Raw genomic sequence first — 14,691 nt, forward strand, 5'->3', positions numbered from 1 at the left:
AAGGAAGGAAGGAAGGAAGGAAGGAAGGAAGGAAGGAAGGAAGGAAGGAAGGAAGGAAGGAAGGAAGGAAGGAAGGAAGGAAGGAAGGAAGGAAGGAAGGAAGGAAGGAAGGAAGTTGATATTGGATTTATATCCCACCCTCCACTCTGAACCTCGGAGTCTCACAATCTCCTTTATCTTCCTCCCCCACAGCCTGTGAGATGGGTGGGGCTGAGAGAGCTCTCACAGAAGCTGCCCTTTCAAGGACAACTCCTGTGATAGTTATGGCTGACCCAAGGCCATTCCAGCAGGTGCAAGTGAGGAAGTGGGGAATCAAACACGGTTCTCACAGATAAGAGTCCACACACTTAACCACTACACCAAACAGGAAGGAAGGAAGGAAGGAAGGAAGGAAGGAAGGAAGGAAGGAAGGAAGGAAGGAAGGAAGGAAGGAAGGAAGGAAGGAAGGAAGGAAGGAAGGAAGGAAGGGAGTTGATATTGGATTTATATCCCACCCTCCACTCTGAACCTCGGAGTCTCACAATCTCCTTTATCTTCCTCCCCCACAGCCTGTGAGATGGGTGGGGCTGAGAGAGCTCTCACAGAAGCTGCCCTTTCAAGGACAACTCCTGTGATAGTTATGGCTGACCCAAGGCCATTCCAGCAGGTGCAAGTGAGGAAGTGGGGAATCAAACACGGTTCTCACAGATAAGAGTCCACACACTTAACCACTACACCAAACAGGAAGGAAGGAAGGAAGGAAGGAAGGAAGGAAGGAAGGAAGGAAGGAAGGAAGGAAGGAAGGAAAATAGATGGAGGAGGTGGAAGTTGAAAGAAAGCTACTTTAAATGCATTCTCCAAGCTGGCCAATGGTTGTGGAGGCTTTGAGAGCCATACAGTATGTGTGAAAGAGCCACATGTGGCTCTTAAGCCACAGTTTGTCCACTCCAGCTCTAGATTAATAAAACTGTTAGATCTACTTCAAAGAGCAATTTCTTTTTGGGATAACACAATTCACAAAAATTGTAACACAGTGCAATATAATTGTTCTTTTAGAAGAACCTACAGAAAGTAGCACTGGTCATGAGGAAATCACTGGAATGCACCTTAGCTATATGAACTTATGTTTCACTGTGTGCACGGAAGGGTGCTTTTTTAAAATTGGGGCATGACCTGTAACAAGAGAGATTCAACAGGAACTCCCACAGCACAGAAAGTCCCTACTTACCAAATAAACATCTGAAACATTCTAAAAGCTGATAAGGAGCGGCTTGTTTTGTAGTTTTGTCTAGCTGATCAAGCAGAGATTGCAAAAAGAACAGAGATCAAGATAGAGCTAAACTGCCAGGGAGGAGAGAGCTGGGAGGAGCACCGAATCTGTCTCGACTATGAGGCCACATCCAGTATCCAATAGACAGAAGCAACTTTCACAAAAGCCAGGCTGCCTAACTACTGGCAGCCCTACCGCACAGGGAGTGACTTGCAGAAATCATGCTGTCCTCAAATAATCCTGGGGATGGGAAGAGTCAGAGGAACAGGAGAGAGACAGCTCCAGCAACACCCAGTCCCAGTGAAAGCAAAAGCAGCTACAAGGCCAGGGATGGCAGGAACAAAACAGGCTGCAGAGAAACAGAGATTTACAAACAGAAACTAGACAAAGGTCAAGAACTCTAATTAAAGAAAAGGAAGTTCAGGAACAGGAAACCAAAGCCTTAGAACCACCATGGAACCTTATGGCAAATCCCTCTAACAACAGGATTTGAAACTCAACATAAAAAAACAACAAGATCATGGCATCTGGTCCTACCATACCTTGGCAAATAGAAGGGGAAGACATGGAAGTAGTGACAGACTTCAAATTTCTGGGATCCAAGATCACTGCAGATGGTGACTGTAGCCATGAAATTAAAAGATGTTTGCTCCTTGGGCGGACAGCTATGGCAAACCAGGGCAGTATAATAAAAAAGAGACATCACCCTGCCAACAAAAGTCTGTATAGTCAAAGCGATGGTATTCCCAGTAGTAATGTATGGCTGCGAGAGCTGGACCATAAGGAAGGCCGAGCGCAGAAGAATAGATGTTTTTGAGATGTGGTGCTGGAGAAGACTCTTGAGAGTCCCTTGAACTGCAAGAAGATCAAATCAGTCAATCCTAAGGGAAATCAACCCAGACTGTTCACTGGAAGGTCAGATGCTGACGCTGAAGCTCAAATACTTGCCACATGTGGCTCTTTCACACATGTTGTGTGGCTCTTAAAGTCTCCACCACCCCTCAGCCAGCTTGGAGAAGGCATTTCTCTCTTTAAATTACTTCTCCAAGCCAAGCCAGCCAGTGGATTGGAGAATGCATTTCAAGTTGGTAAAATGTGGTTTTGAACCTGTTACCGTTAGGTGGATCTGTAACTGGTTGACAGATCGTACCCAAAGATTGCTTGTGAATGGTTCCTCATCCTCTAGGAGAGGAGTGACAAGTGCCTCAAGGATCTGTCCTGGGACCTGTTTTGTTCAACATCTTTATCAATGATTTGGATGAAGGAATAGAAGGAATGCTTATTAAATTTGCAGATGATACGAAATTGGGAGGGGTTGCAACCACAGAAGAAGACAGAAACAGGATACAGGATGACCTTGACAGGCTGGAAAACTGGGCTAAAATCAATAAAATGAATTTTAACAGAGATAAATGTAAAGTTCTGCATTTAGGTAGGAAAAATCCAATGCATGGTTATAGGATGGGGGAGACTTGTCTTAGCAATAGTATGTACGAAAAAGGATCTAGGGGTCTTAGTGGATCATACGCTGAACATGAGTCAACAGTGTGATGCGGTGGCTAAAAAGGCAAATGCAATTTTGGGCTGTATCAACAGAAGTAGCATCCAGATCATGTGATGTGATGGTATCACTTAACTCTGCTCTGGTAAGACCTCGCTTGGAGTATTGTGTTCAGTTTTGGGTACCACATTTTAAGAAGGATTTAGACAAGCTGGAATGGGTTCAGAGGAGGGTGACGAAGATGGTGAGAGGTCTGGAGACAGAGTCCTATGAGGAAAGGTTGAAGGAGATGGGGATGTTTAGAATGGAGAGGAGGCAGCTGAGAGGTGATATGATCACCATCTTCAAGTACTTGAAGGGCTGTCATATAGAGGATGGTGTGGAATAGTTTTCTGTGGCCCTGGAAGGTAGGACCAGAACCAGAGGGTTGAAATTAAATCAAAAGAGTTTCCAGCTCAACATTAGGAAGAACTTCTTGACCGTTAGAGTGATTCCTCAGTGGAACAGGTTCGGGAGCTGGTGGGCTCTCCTTCCTTGGAGGTTTTTAAACAGAGGCTAGATGGTCATCTGACAGCAATGAAGATTCTGTGAATTTAGGAGTAGATGTTTGTGAGTTTCCTGCATTGTGCAGGGGGTTGGACTAGAAGACCCTAGAGTCCCTTCCAACTCTATGATTCTAAGTTAGTTGCTTTATTTCCACCTCTCCCTCCCCATCTATTTTCCTTCCTTCCGCTCCCTCCCACATCTGATGTTCATGTCTTGTGGCTCTCAAACATCTGACATTTATTCTATGTGGCTCTTACATTAAGCAAGTTTGGCCACCCCTGGTCTGAAGCAATGGAACAAAATTTAAGTCCAATGACACCTTTAAGACCAACGAAGTTTAATTCTGGGGACATGTTTTCATATCCATGCACACTTCTTCAGATGCCAGTTCTTCAGGTTTCTAAAGAAGCATGCATGCACACAAAAACTTATACCCAGATTTAACTTTGTTGATCTTAAAGGTGCCACTGGACTCAAACTTTGTTCTAACACTTCTGATACTGGTTCTACTGGTAGTCTTCAGCAGGCTGCCTCATATTTTGTTGACTCTGGTTCCCACTCATCACAGGGAGTCGGGAAAGCTTACTAGTTCTATTTAAAAATGTGCTTTACTAAACTTCACACAAAGAATAGGGATGAATACTTCCACACAAAAAAGTGTACTGAGTTAACACAAGGTCTTCTTGTAATACCTTGTTTTTCATATGCATGCACACTTTCTTCAGATGCCAGTTCTTCAGGTTTCTAAAGAAGCATGCATGCACACAAAAACTTATACCCAGATTTAACTTTGTTGATCTTAAAGGTGCCACTGGACTCAAACTTTGTTTTAACACTTCTGATACTGGTTCTACTGGTAGCCTTCAGCAGATTGCCTCAGTTGGCTCTGGTTCCCACGCATCACAGGGAGTCGGGAAAGCTTACTAGTTCATCTCAGATATTTAAAAATGTGCTTTACTAAACTTCACACAAAGAATAGGGATGAATCCTTCCACACAAAAAATTGTTCTTAGTTAACACACTTAAGGTCTTCTTATAATACTTTGTGTTTGTTTTCCTGGAGCATTTCACTTATAAATGTGCCATAAAAGGGAGCCCTCACAAAGCTGTGCTAAAGAAAACTGAGAACAGTATCAGTTCTGCTTTTCACTAAAGCATTAGCAGTAACTTCTCCTTTCCATTAAGGAAACTAACAACCTACACTACCCTTTAACTTATCTGGCAATAGTTTAAATCCCCTGTTTTAATTAACAGTACTTTCAGACGGCAGGTTTTACTTTTGAAGAGCAGTGTCCTCCATTCAAGTAGCAAACTAATTGAGAAGGGACAGTTGGAAAAAAAATCCATACTGTTCTTTGACAAGAAGTGATATTTTCTGCCATGTTCTTAAGCAGCAAAGGTGACTAGTAGCCTAGAGAGTAGAAGACATCCAAGTCCTCCTTGCTACACAGTTCTATGGGTCTAAAAGAGAAACCTAAAACCGATTTTACTAGCACTTTTATTTACTCTTCTAAAAAAGCCACATACTGCTGTTTTGTGAAACTGCTAGAGATCCAGCAGAATTCTCAAAATCTTTGCAAAAGTACAGTTCTCAGAGCTTTTTGAGATGCGGAACTATGCCATCTAAATGATAGATATATCTTCGACAGTAAAATAAGATCCAAAACATATTAACCCCCCTTCCCAGGCCCCTGGTCTAGTCATATGATTGCTGAGGAAAAACTGAGAAAGTAAAAGTGGTACAGACCACTGCATCTCCTGTTAAAAGTATTCCAAGATAACAGAAAAAGAGAAAAAAAAACTCTAATTGAAGAACAGATGCCAGGAAAAAAACCCAGCACTGGCCTAGATGAACTGATGACCTGACAACATAGGATTACTTCAGATGCATCAACAATCTGTATGAAAGATTCAGAAACCAAAAGATAGCCACTTCCTCAGTGCCAAGAGGAAATTCTCCATAACAACCTGATTTTTCCCATGTTTGCTGTTCTCTTTGCTCATGGCTCTAGCTACTGGCAAAAGCCCTCTCCCACCCAGTTTTGAAGTTTGCATGTAAACTAAATTATCCCTATAAAACATATCTTGCTAGTTCAAACAAATCTGCTTGCCTATTGACAGTACAAAGTTATGCTTTCAGGGTGTACAATGTTTGCAGCACAATTTACACAACTTCTCACAAATTCTTATACAAGATGGGTTTTGGCATAGCGTTAAAGCAGAATACCCAAGGAATGATTCACGGTAACCAGTGACTGAATTAAGTTGGTTTTATAGAATACAGGACAGAGGGTAGCAATGGGGGACTCTTTGGCCAATGCCGTGATAAACAACTCTTGTGTTAGCCATCAAGTAGCTTCCTAATAAATTCCAATACGCGAGTCCCAAAAACCTTTAAATGCATTCAGAATCACAGTGGCTGTTTTGCCAGACTGAGAATTGCCAAGACTTTTCCAGTCCTACACACATTAGTTCAAGGTTGCTTTTTAAAAAGGCCACACTCTAGTCTACTTTATAGCATCCACTCGTGCTCCTTAAGGAGTATTGTGTTTCACATTACTGGCTGGAGGATCATTATATGCCAACCACAGCAAAGGACCTGAAAATTTACACTTTCTTTGGTTTAACCATTCCAATCTGCAAACTACATAAAAGTAGCCAAATCTCATTAGTATCAGTTCAAGGGTTCTACCATCTAAGCATCCTAAGTAGCACAAACAGTATATCTGAATTTATTTTGCTCAATAATTAACCGCTGTTCACTTATGCTTGACTTGGAGTAAAGCCAAATAAATGCTATTAATGCCATACAGTTTGAGACCTTTTGCAGAGCAGTTATTGCAAAATGTTGATTTCAATATTTGGAGCCCTAGAAGACTAGAATGATAGTTTTCCTATAAAATACCCTTCCACTTTCATCTATGAAGGCAACTGATGGGGTCCTGCTCAAAAATCTCTCCTCCATCAAGAACAAGATTATGGGATTGGTTAGGAAAGAGTGTGATAGCACTAATTACTATTCTGAATTGGGATACCGTACTCATGAAGGAAGAACTATGATAGGTGCCAAATGGACAGAGGGAGGAGAGGAACGGAAGGAACTTGAGTGAGTAAAAGATAGTGAGTATAAGCCTGCCCTCTGAATTATCCGAAAGGATGCTGCTTGATATACAAAAGTCTGGCAGAGTTTTGTGAATGTACCCAGGCGATTCTGCATTTTCCCTAGCAGATAAACAGTAATGGTGAAAGAGTACTTTGTTAAATGCTTACCTGTATCTCTCTTCCTGCAAAGCCTGCATTATCAAGGAATAATCCCTCTGATAGAGAGCCTTGAGGTTCTCAAAGGATTCCTCCAGTCGCCCTTGAGCCTCTCTTATTTCTTGAATCTCATGGAGTATTGCATCAAACCCTGAGCTCTGCATATCCAGAGTGTTTGTTTTGGAGCTTGGTGCTCCCATGGGGACCCCTGTGGTGCTGTTGGCTCCCACAGAGCCTGATGTGGCACTGGAACAATCTTCCTCACTACCATATTTTGGGCTTGAATGAAAGTTATGAACCCCTAAAGTCTTTCCCCCAGTCCCATCTTCTTGACCTTCTTCCAAGGAGTCCTTCAGATTAGCTATATTGTCTGCACTTCCAAACTTGTTCCTAATGAGCGAGGCAATCTCCCGAGGTTTGGAAACAACAGCACCTGCTGCTGAATGTGTTGCCTGGGAGAAACTAGAAAGTCCACCCTTAACACTGTCTACCACTCCTTCACTGAAGCCTGTGACCTTTGCCCCAACATCCTTCAGCCCCTGGTGCATATCCCTCAAGACATCTTTAGGTTGTCGGGGGATGCCATTCTGTTCAATCTCTCGCAGCTTCCGATGGTAATGCTCTAACTTCTTCTGCAGCTGGAGGATCGTCTGGGCTGACTTCTGGTTCTTCTTCTCAAACACCTGCTTGATACGAGCACTCTGCTGCTTGTCAGCATTGTTGGCTAATTTCAGGTACTCTGCCACATTATCATCTCGAGCTGTTTGTTCTATTTTGATTTGCTCCGTCAGCTTCAGGATCTTCTGCTGCAGGTGGGTGATGGCCACTTTTGTGCGCTGAGGATCCGGTGTTCCATCAACAGAGTCTGCATTGATGCTGCAGTCTGTGCTTGAGGCCACTGCACTAGATGTTTGTGCTAGGCTGCTTACATCTAACCGTTCGATCTGGAGAAAGAGGGGGGAGGGGAAAGAAATTAGAAAAAACTAGATCATACAAAAAAGCAGCAAGCTTTCATTAGTTTCATTATAGAACAAAAAATCTCATTTGCTATAGGTACCACTTTACTCTTTAATTTTCAGGTGAAAAATTCCCACCCTTAAAAGCAAGTAAAAAGAATACTTGTAAGTAATATTCCCTCTAAGCTGTGGAGACTTGTGAGCAAAAATTCTACTTTGTGAGCTATTGGCATTAAAGTTGTGAGCTACAGCATAAATTAATTTGCTCTGGGGCCATTTTTCCTGAGCTAAGACAAAATTGTGTGAGCCAGAAGCTAAAAAACTGTAAGCTCACACTGACTAAGTTTAGAGGGAACACTCCTTGTAAGCATCTCTGCTAATCTGAGTGTTCTGAAGAATGTAATGAAGGGACTTCAAGCAACTCAGCTAAATCTCATGCAGGATTCATTAAAGCAAGTGGCTAAGGCACAATAGAATAAATAGTATGACTGAGTACAGGATAGAGAGGATAACAAGACTTTCAGAACTATTTTGAATAAAACAACTAGCAAAATAAATCATTTATAATCCACTGTAAAATAAGTAGTTTATGTAAGTACGCTCAAGTGGTATGAGTACTTCCCACTTTGCATGGCCTATTGTATCAGCCACCAAAGTGGGTATTCGCCACAGAAATAATATGCTGGTACAAGAGGTGGAAAAGATGGTGAGAAAAAGGAATGAGCTTTTTAAAATAATAATAATAATAATAATGTGAGGTACATATGTCAAGGCACAATATCAGATTTCCAGATAACCCACATCAGTTTTGTCCAAAACCTACATCAACGGATATGAAGTATACAAAATCTACAGCAAACAAGAGATACTGAAATTGGCTCAAAGCAGAATATACTTTGTATACAAGCCTTAAACTCATGTCTATTAGTAATCATCAAGTGATAACCAAAATTAATACTTAACATTCAACAAATAGGCTACTCTTAATCAATACATTCAACAGTTAAAGCCTTAATATTTATTTTCTCCTCCTAAGTCTCCCAAACTTTCCTTCTGCAGTAAAGAAAGAAAACAATTCTTCTGTTGCCTACCTTGGCTTTTCTGAGGCGTAATAGCTGTTCCCAATGCATGTCTTGAACAAAAGCAACATGCCTACCATCGCTCTGCCGAAAGTTAACCCATACACTCACATATACACTCCCTGAATGCTGTAAAACAAAGTCTCAAGGAAGGCAGCTGAAGACAGAAACCAATGAATCATTTAATTACTCAACAGCTCCTCCCCAAACCACAAGCACATTACCCTGCCTTGAACATGTGTATGAAAAATAGCAACATGACATCATTAGAGGTATGTATGGCATAACAAAACAAGCTTTCGCCCTTTCTTAAGCAGCAGTCCAAAGAAAAAGGAAACTGTGAAGATTTGCCAGCAGATGGAACACAAGTTTGTTCTACTAACACACAGAAGTGAGAACCAAAACATTTTCTGAGCCAGAGAAGGCATTCCAGGTTAGGGTAAAAAGGGCAAGGTACATTTTTAAACTACCCTCTCTGTGAAAGGAAGTAGTTATTTAAGCAACAGTTCAATTAAAAAAATGTTTCCAGAGAATGTTGTTCAATCTCACCCAGTACTCAAATAAACAAATGTACAGACATTCACAAATATTGTTTAGAAGTGTGCATCACAAAAGTGTGTTTCATTTTGGGGAGGTTCTGTGGATGAAGGGGCAACCCCTCCACTATACAGATTAAAACAGAAAGTGAATAAACATTTCTGTGTATTACCCTGCCTTGAACATGTGTATGAAAAATAGCAACATGACATCATTAGAGCTAGAAAGAAGAAACCAACTTACACCGAAGTGGCGGTGGCTTTCTGTCGCAAGTGGAGCGGGTCGAGAGCTGGGGCGTTGCACTGGTCGAGCCGGGCCGACGCAGGCCAGCGCGGAGAAGGGACGCGGCCGCGGGCTGGAGTGCTGACCGAGCCGGGCCAGCGCAGGCCGGCGCGGAGAGGAGACGCGGCCACTGACTGGAGTCGTGGTGCGACCCAGGAACACACGGAGCTGTGGGCTGAAGTGCGCGGAGCAGCCGGTGAGAGCGAGAGGCACCGCGCATGGCGGCGAGAAATAGACAACAGCAACAGCAGAAGAGACGAGACGCAGCTCAGCTGGCCTGCTCCAACCAGAGCCAACGGAAGCTGTGGGGACGACGCGACGGCGATCACAGCTGGGGGTGCGAACGAAGCCGACAGCCAGACGCCCGCAACCAGGTGGCCCTGTACGGGGCAAACGGTGAACGGAGATCGGGCGAGCCGAGCATAAGAACCAGACTGCACCCCGAGACAGTGACGGCGGAGCTAGAACCCCTTTTGAGCCAGCTCACTAGGGCTCAATCCGGGCTACTAGGGGGACACAGCGGAAGTTTCAGCTCTCCTGAGCCCCCTAGCTATTGGAGAACATCGGACCTGGGACCTGGGACAACAGATAGACTGTGCCAACAGAAATCCAGTTGGAAGCCGAAAACACCAAAAGCACTAGCACTTTAAGACTGTAAGACCACTTTAAGAATGTAAGATCACTGCCCAGACTAGTAGCTTGACTACCTCATGGGATGTTTATTGCCGGTAATTTAAGAGACTAAATTGTTAATTAGTTAATTAATTAGTGATTTATTAATTGTTGGCTTGATCGATTACATATTTATTATTACTGGCAGATTAAACTGGAGGGTTAATAGGGGGGTATATTTAATTATCTATTAATATGCCACAGACGATTAAAGTTTTAGCCAATTAAATTATGGAGATAAGGTGGGGGAAGGTTTAATTTAATTAACTATAGATTAATTAATTAAAGGGCCAGGCAAATTGGAATTGTGAAACAAAGGAGGGTGAGGGTGGTTAAGCTCTGGAGAAGATAACTGGGCAGTAAACAAACTGACACTAGTGAAGGATCAGGTATGGAGCGGATGTCTGGCCTAGGGATCCCAGTGCTCATGGGGAGGGGACGGTATGACGGTGGGAGCAGACGGAATTATATGGGAAGGAGGCGGAGACAAGGTAGTGCTCGGCCCTCTTCCGGTCTGCGTCCCATCCCAAGGGTGGCAGGTAGTGGGGCTAAGAGGGAAAGCCAGTCTCCGTCATTGGTGTTATGTAATGCCAGGTCCATAAATAATAAGACCTCAATCCTTAGGGACTACCTGCTTAAGCAGGACATGGACCTGGCTTGCGTGACCGAGACCTGGGTGCGGGATGGAGAGACGGTGGCTCTCTCCCAGATGGCGCCCCCGGGTTACTCAGTCTTTCACCAATCACGGACAACTGGCCGGGGGGGAGGGGTGGCGCTATTCATACGGGAGGGTTACTCCTTCAGGGCTCTCCCGGCCCCAACGATCGAGGGCTTGGAGTGTGCCGGTTTGGCGTGGGAAGTGGGGGAGGGGTTGGCGATCTGGCTGGTGTACCGTCCGCCTAACGCACCAGCCGGCGCCTTACCAGCCCTGATGGAGGCGGTGGCGGGCTGGGCGTTGGAGTTCCCGAGGCTTATGGTCTTGGGCGACTTCAATGTCCATGCAGACGACGCGGCCTCCAATCAGGCGCTGGACCTAGTGTCCTCCATGGCGACACTAGGACTCTCCCAATTTGTCACCACCCCCACGCATCAGGCCGGGCACATGTTAGACCTGATCTTTGCGTCCGGGATCTTGGTGGACGATATCGCAGTAGAGGCGGTGCCATGGTCGGACCACCTAGCCCTCAAGGCTCGTATGGGTGCGCCTCCTCAACCCTGTATAGGCGGCGAGCCTATTTTGGCTCGCCCGCGGAGTCAGATGGACCCTGAGCGGTTCCAGAGGGCTCTGCGGGACCCCTGGCCCCCTAGCAATTCCCTTGATGACCTGGTAGATACCTGGCATGACAGGTTATCCAGGGCCATCAACGAAATTGCACCCCGGCGTCCTCTGCGCCCTCGAAGTAGGCTGGCTCCTTGGTACACCCCGGAGCTACGCCAACTGAAACAGGGTCTCAGACGACTAGAGAGGCGGTGGCGGCATACTCGTGACGAAGCGACGAGAACATCCTATAGAACGTTTATGAAGTCTTATGAGATGGCAGTCAAAGCCAGCCTTTGACTTTGCGGCTAGGATTGCATCTGCAAATTCGCGCCCAGCACAATTATTTAAGATAATTGAAAAAAATTGACCACTCTGCCCCAAGGCAGACCAAATATGAGAGAATTGGAAATAGGCTGTGAGGCTTTTGCGAAATTTTTTGCAGATAAAATCTCGTCACTCCGCCAGGACTTTTCTGCCACATTGAATGCAGTAGATGAACCCGGGGCTCCGTGCCTGTCTCCTGATGTTATCTTGGATCACTTTGACGCGCTTAGTCTTGGGGAAGTCGACGAAGTCCTCTCAACTGTACGCCCTACAACTTGCGACCTTGACCCATGCCCCTCCTGGCTAATTAAATCCTGCCAGAGGGAGCTTAGATATCCTATACGGGATATCGTAAATAGATCCCTCTTGGAAGGGCAATTTCCAACATCTTTGAAAGAGGCCATGGTCCGCCCTCTCCTAAAAAAGAGTACAGCAGATCCGGCCGAATTGGCAAACTATCGACCGGTCTCTAACCTACCATTTTTAGGTAAGGTCATAGAGAGGGCAGTGGCGTTACAGTTGCAGAGTTTTTTGGATGACACTTCCGCCTTAGACCCTCACCAGTCCGGCTTTCGTCCTGGTTATGGGACGGAGACAGTGCTGGTCGCCTTAGTGGATGACCTCCAGCGGCATCTGGACCGAGGCGGCGTGGCGGTGCTGATATTGTTGGATCTGTCGGCCGCATTTGATACGGTCGATCACCAGCTACTGGCCCGCCGGCTCGCCGACACGGGGATTGGGGGATTGGCCTTACAGTGGCTTTCCTCCTTCCTCGAAGGACGGGGACAAAGGGTGGCCATTGGGGGGGAACGGTCCCGGAGGCACCCACTAGTATGCGGGGTGCCACAAGGGGCAGTTCTCTCCCCGATGTTGTTTAACATCTATATGCGCCCCCTTGCCCAGATTGCCCGGAGGTTTGGGCTTGGGTGCCATCAATATGCTGATGACACCCAGCTCTATCTACTAATGGATGGCCGGCCTGGCTCCGTCCCAGAAAGCCTGGACCTAGCATTGCAAGCCGTGGCAGGTTGGCTCAGACTGAGCGGGCTGAAGTTGAATCCAACGAAGACAGAGGTCCTTTGCTTGGGTCGCGGTGCCCTGGGAAGGGAAATCCCCTTGCCGGTTCTTGACGGTGTGCAGCTTAAAGCGGCACATAAGGTCAGGAGCCTGGGGGTTCTTCTGGAGCCTTCATTATCAATGGAGGCACAGATAGCGGCCGCTGCCAAGTCCGCGTTCTTTCATCTTCGACGGGCGAAGCAGTTGGCCCCCTTCCTGGAGCGCCGTGACCTAGCAATGGTGATCCATGCTACGGTCACCTCGAGACTGGACTACTGCAACGCCCTCTACATGGGGCTGCCCTTGTGCCGAACTCGGCGGCTGCAGCTGGTGCAGAACGCGGCGGCTAGGCTGTTGCTGGGGCTCCCAAGATGGGAGCACATACAGCCGGGGCTGCGCGGGTTGCACTGGCTGCCAGTGGTATACCGAATTCGCTACAAAGTGCTGGTTATTACCTTTAAAGCCCTATATGGCCGAGGACTTACCTACCTGAGGGACCGTCTCTCCCCACACGAGCCCCAGAGGGCACTGAGGTCATCTGGGAAAAACCAGTTGAATATCCCTGGGCCAAGGGAGGCCAGACTGAAGGCCACCCGGGATCGGGCCTTCTCTGTCACTGCTCCACTACTATGGAACCAACTTCCTGAGGAAGTGAGGGCCCTAAGATGTTTAGATCAATTTCGTAGGGCCTGTAAGACCCACCTTTTCAGGATGGCCTTCAACTAGTGACAGAATCAATGACAAAGCTAGGCATGCTGCTGGAAATGTTTTAATGTCCTATTCTTAGAAGTCTACCAAATCTAATGTTATAACGCCATGTTGTTATGTTATGTTAATTTTAATAATTTATAACTGTTTTAACCATGTTTTATAATGTAAAACCGATGTAGTGTTTATTTTATGTTGTGAGCCGCCCTGAGCCCGCTCCGGCGGGGAGGGCGGGATAGAAATAAAAAATTATTATATTATTATTATTATTATTTCCGTGTTTTAATTTGAAATTTAGCACAAATTAAACAATTGTTCAGTTCTGAGCAGAGACCTTTATTGGACTCATGTCCTCCTAGAACTAACTTGCTAGGATCTGAAACTAGATTGGGCTGAGTTAACTGTACTGTAAACCTGAACACTGGAAGGCTGCCTGATAATCACAGATAAGGCATGGACTAATGTATCAAAAGGTGCTTTATAATCCATCCACTCCTATGTTCTCATGGAACTCTGGAGTTTCTTTTCCACATTCCTCTTCAATGATGAGAATCAAACCCACTTTGCAGTTTTACTGACTGTGTTTGTGGTAATATTGAGAAAAGGAGAACAGCTTTAGAAGTGTGATCAATTTTTATGCTTCATCTTTTTTCTTGGTTGGAAAAGTCCAAAATCAAATGATTAATATGTGGAATTCACTGCCACAGTATGTGGTGGCGGATACAAGCATAGCCAGCTTTAAGAGGGGATTGGATAAAAATATGGAGCAGAGGTCCATCAGTGGCTATTAGCCACAGTATGTATGTGTGTGTGTGTGTGCACACACACATATATTGGCCACTGTGTGACACAGTGTGTTGGACTGGATGGACCATTGGCCTGATCCAACATGGCTTCTTTTATGTTATGTTACGTTAAATGGAAGATGATCCTGTTGACAGCTGTGAACTGTGGGAGAAATTCACAGACATGGTTTTTAAAGCCCAACAGTTTTAGCCCATGAGATTCTAGGAACCTTAGTCAACCCATTAACCAAGATAGTCAGCCACTGAGTAAAAACTGACTACTTCACAGCATAAATAGCTTTACTTCCCCAAAACATAGTTTTGTGTGAGTAAATGGTCTCACTGCTCAGTCAAAGAATGAACAAATTTCAGCTCTTTGCTCATTTTGAATAACATCCTAGGAAAGGCTACTTATGGTTATGCTAGAAACTGTGCAATATGGTTCCTCAAATGGCATGCACAATTTGCCATCAATAT

The 14,691-nt window shown here is 45.2% G+C and overlaps 1 protein-coding gene across 5 annotated transcripts in view; it reads right to left on the reverse strand.

The window, feature by feature from the left end:
- The window catches only part of TMCC1 (transmembrane and coiled-coil domain family 1), a 180,785-nt gene that overhangs the window by 15,498 nt on the left and 150,596 nt on the right, over window positions 1–14,691 (reverse strand). For 4 of the 5 annotated variants that reach the window (XM_060239644.1, XM_060239648.1, XM_060239649.1 and 1 more), the window contains exon 2: window positions 6,567–7,498. In XM_060239644.1, coding sequence (XP_060095627.1) covers window positions 6,567–7,498 — 932 coding nt within the window. Of the gene's footprint in view, window positions 1–6,566; window positions 7,499–8,601; window positions 8,740–14,691 lie in introns of those variants that run through there. The other variant, XM_060239647.1, reaches the window with a different exon arrangement.

The sequence above is a fragment of the Heteronotia binoei genome, chromosome 5 (assembly GCF_032191835.1).
Source record: "Heteronotia binoei isolate CCM8104 ecotype False Entrance Well chromosome 5, APGP_CSIRO_Hbin_v1, whole genome shotgun sequence".
In the NCBI taxonomy this organism is placed as follows: Eukaryota; Metazoa; Chordata; class Lepidosauria; order Squamata; family Gekkonidae; genus Heteronotia; species Heteronotia binoei.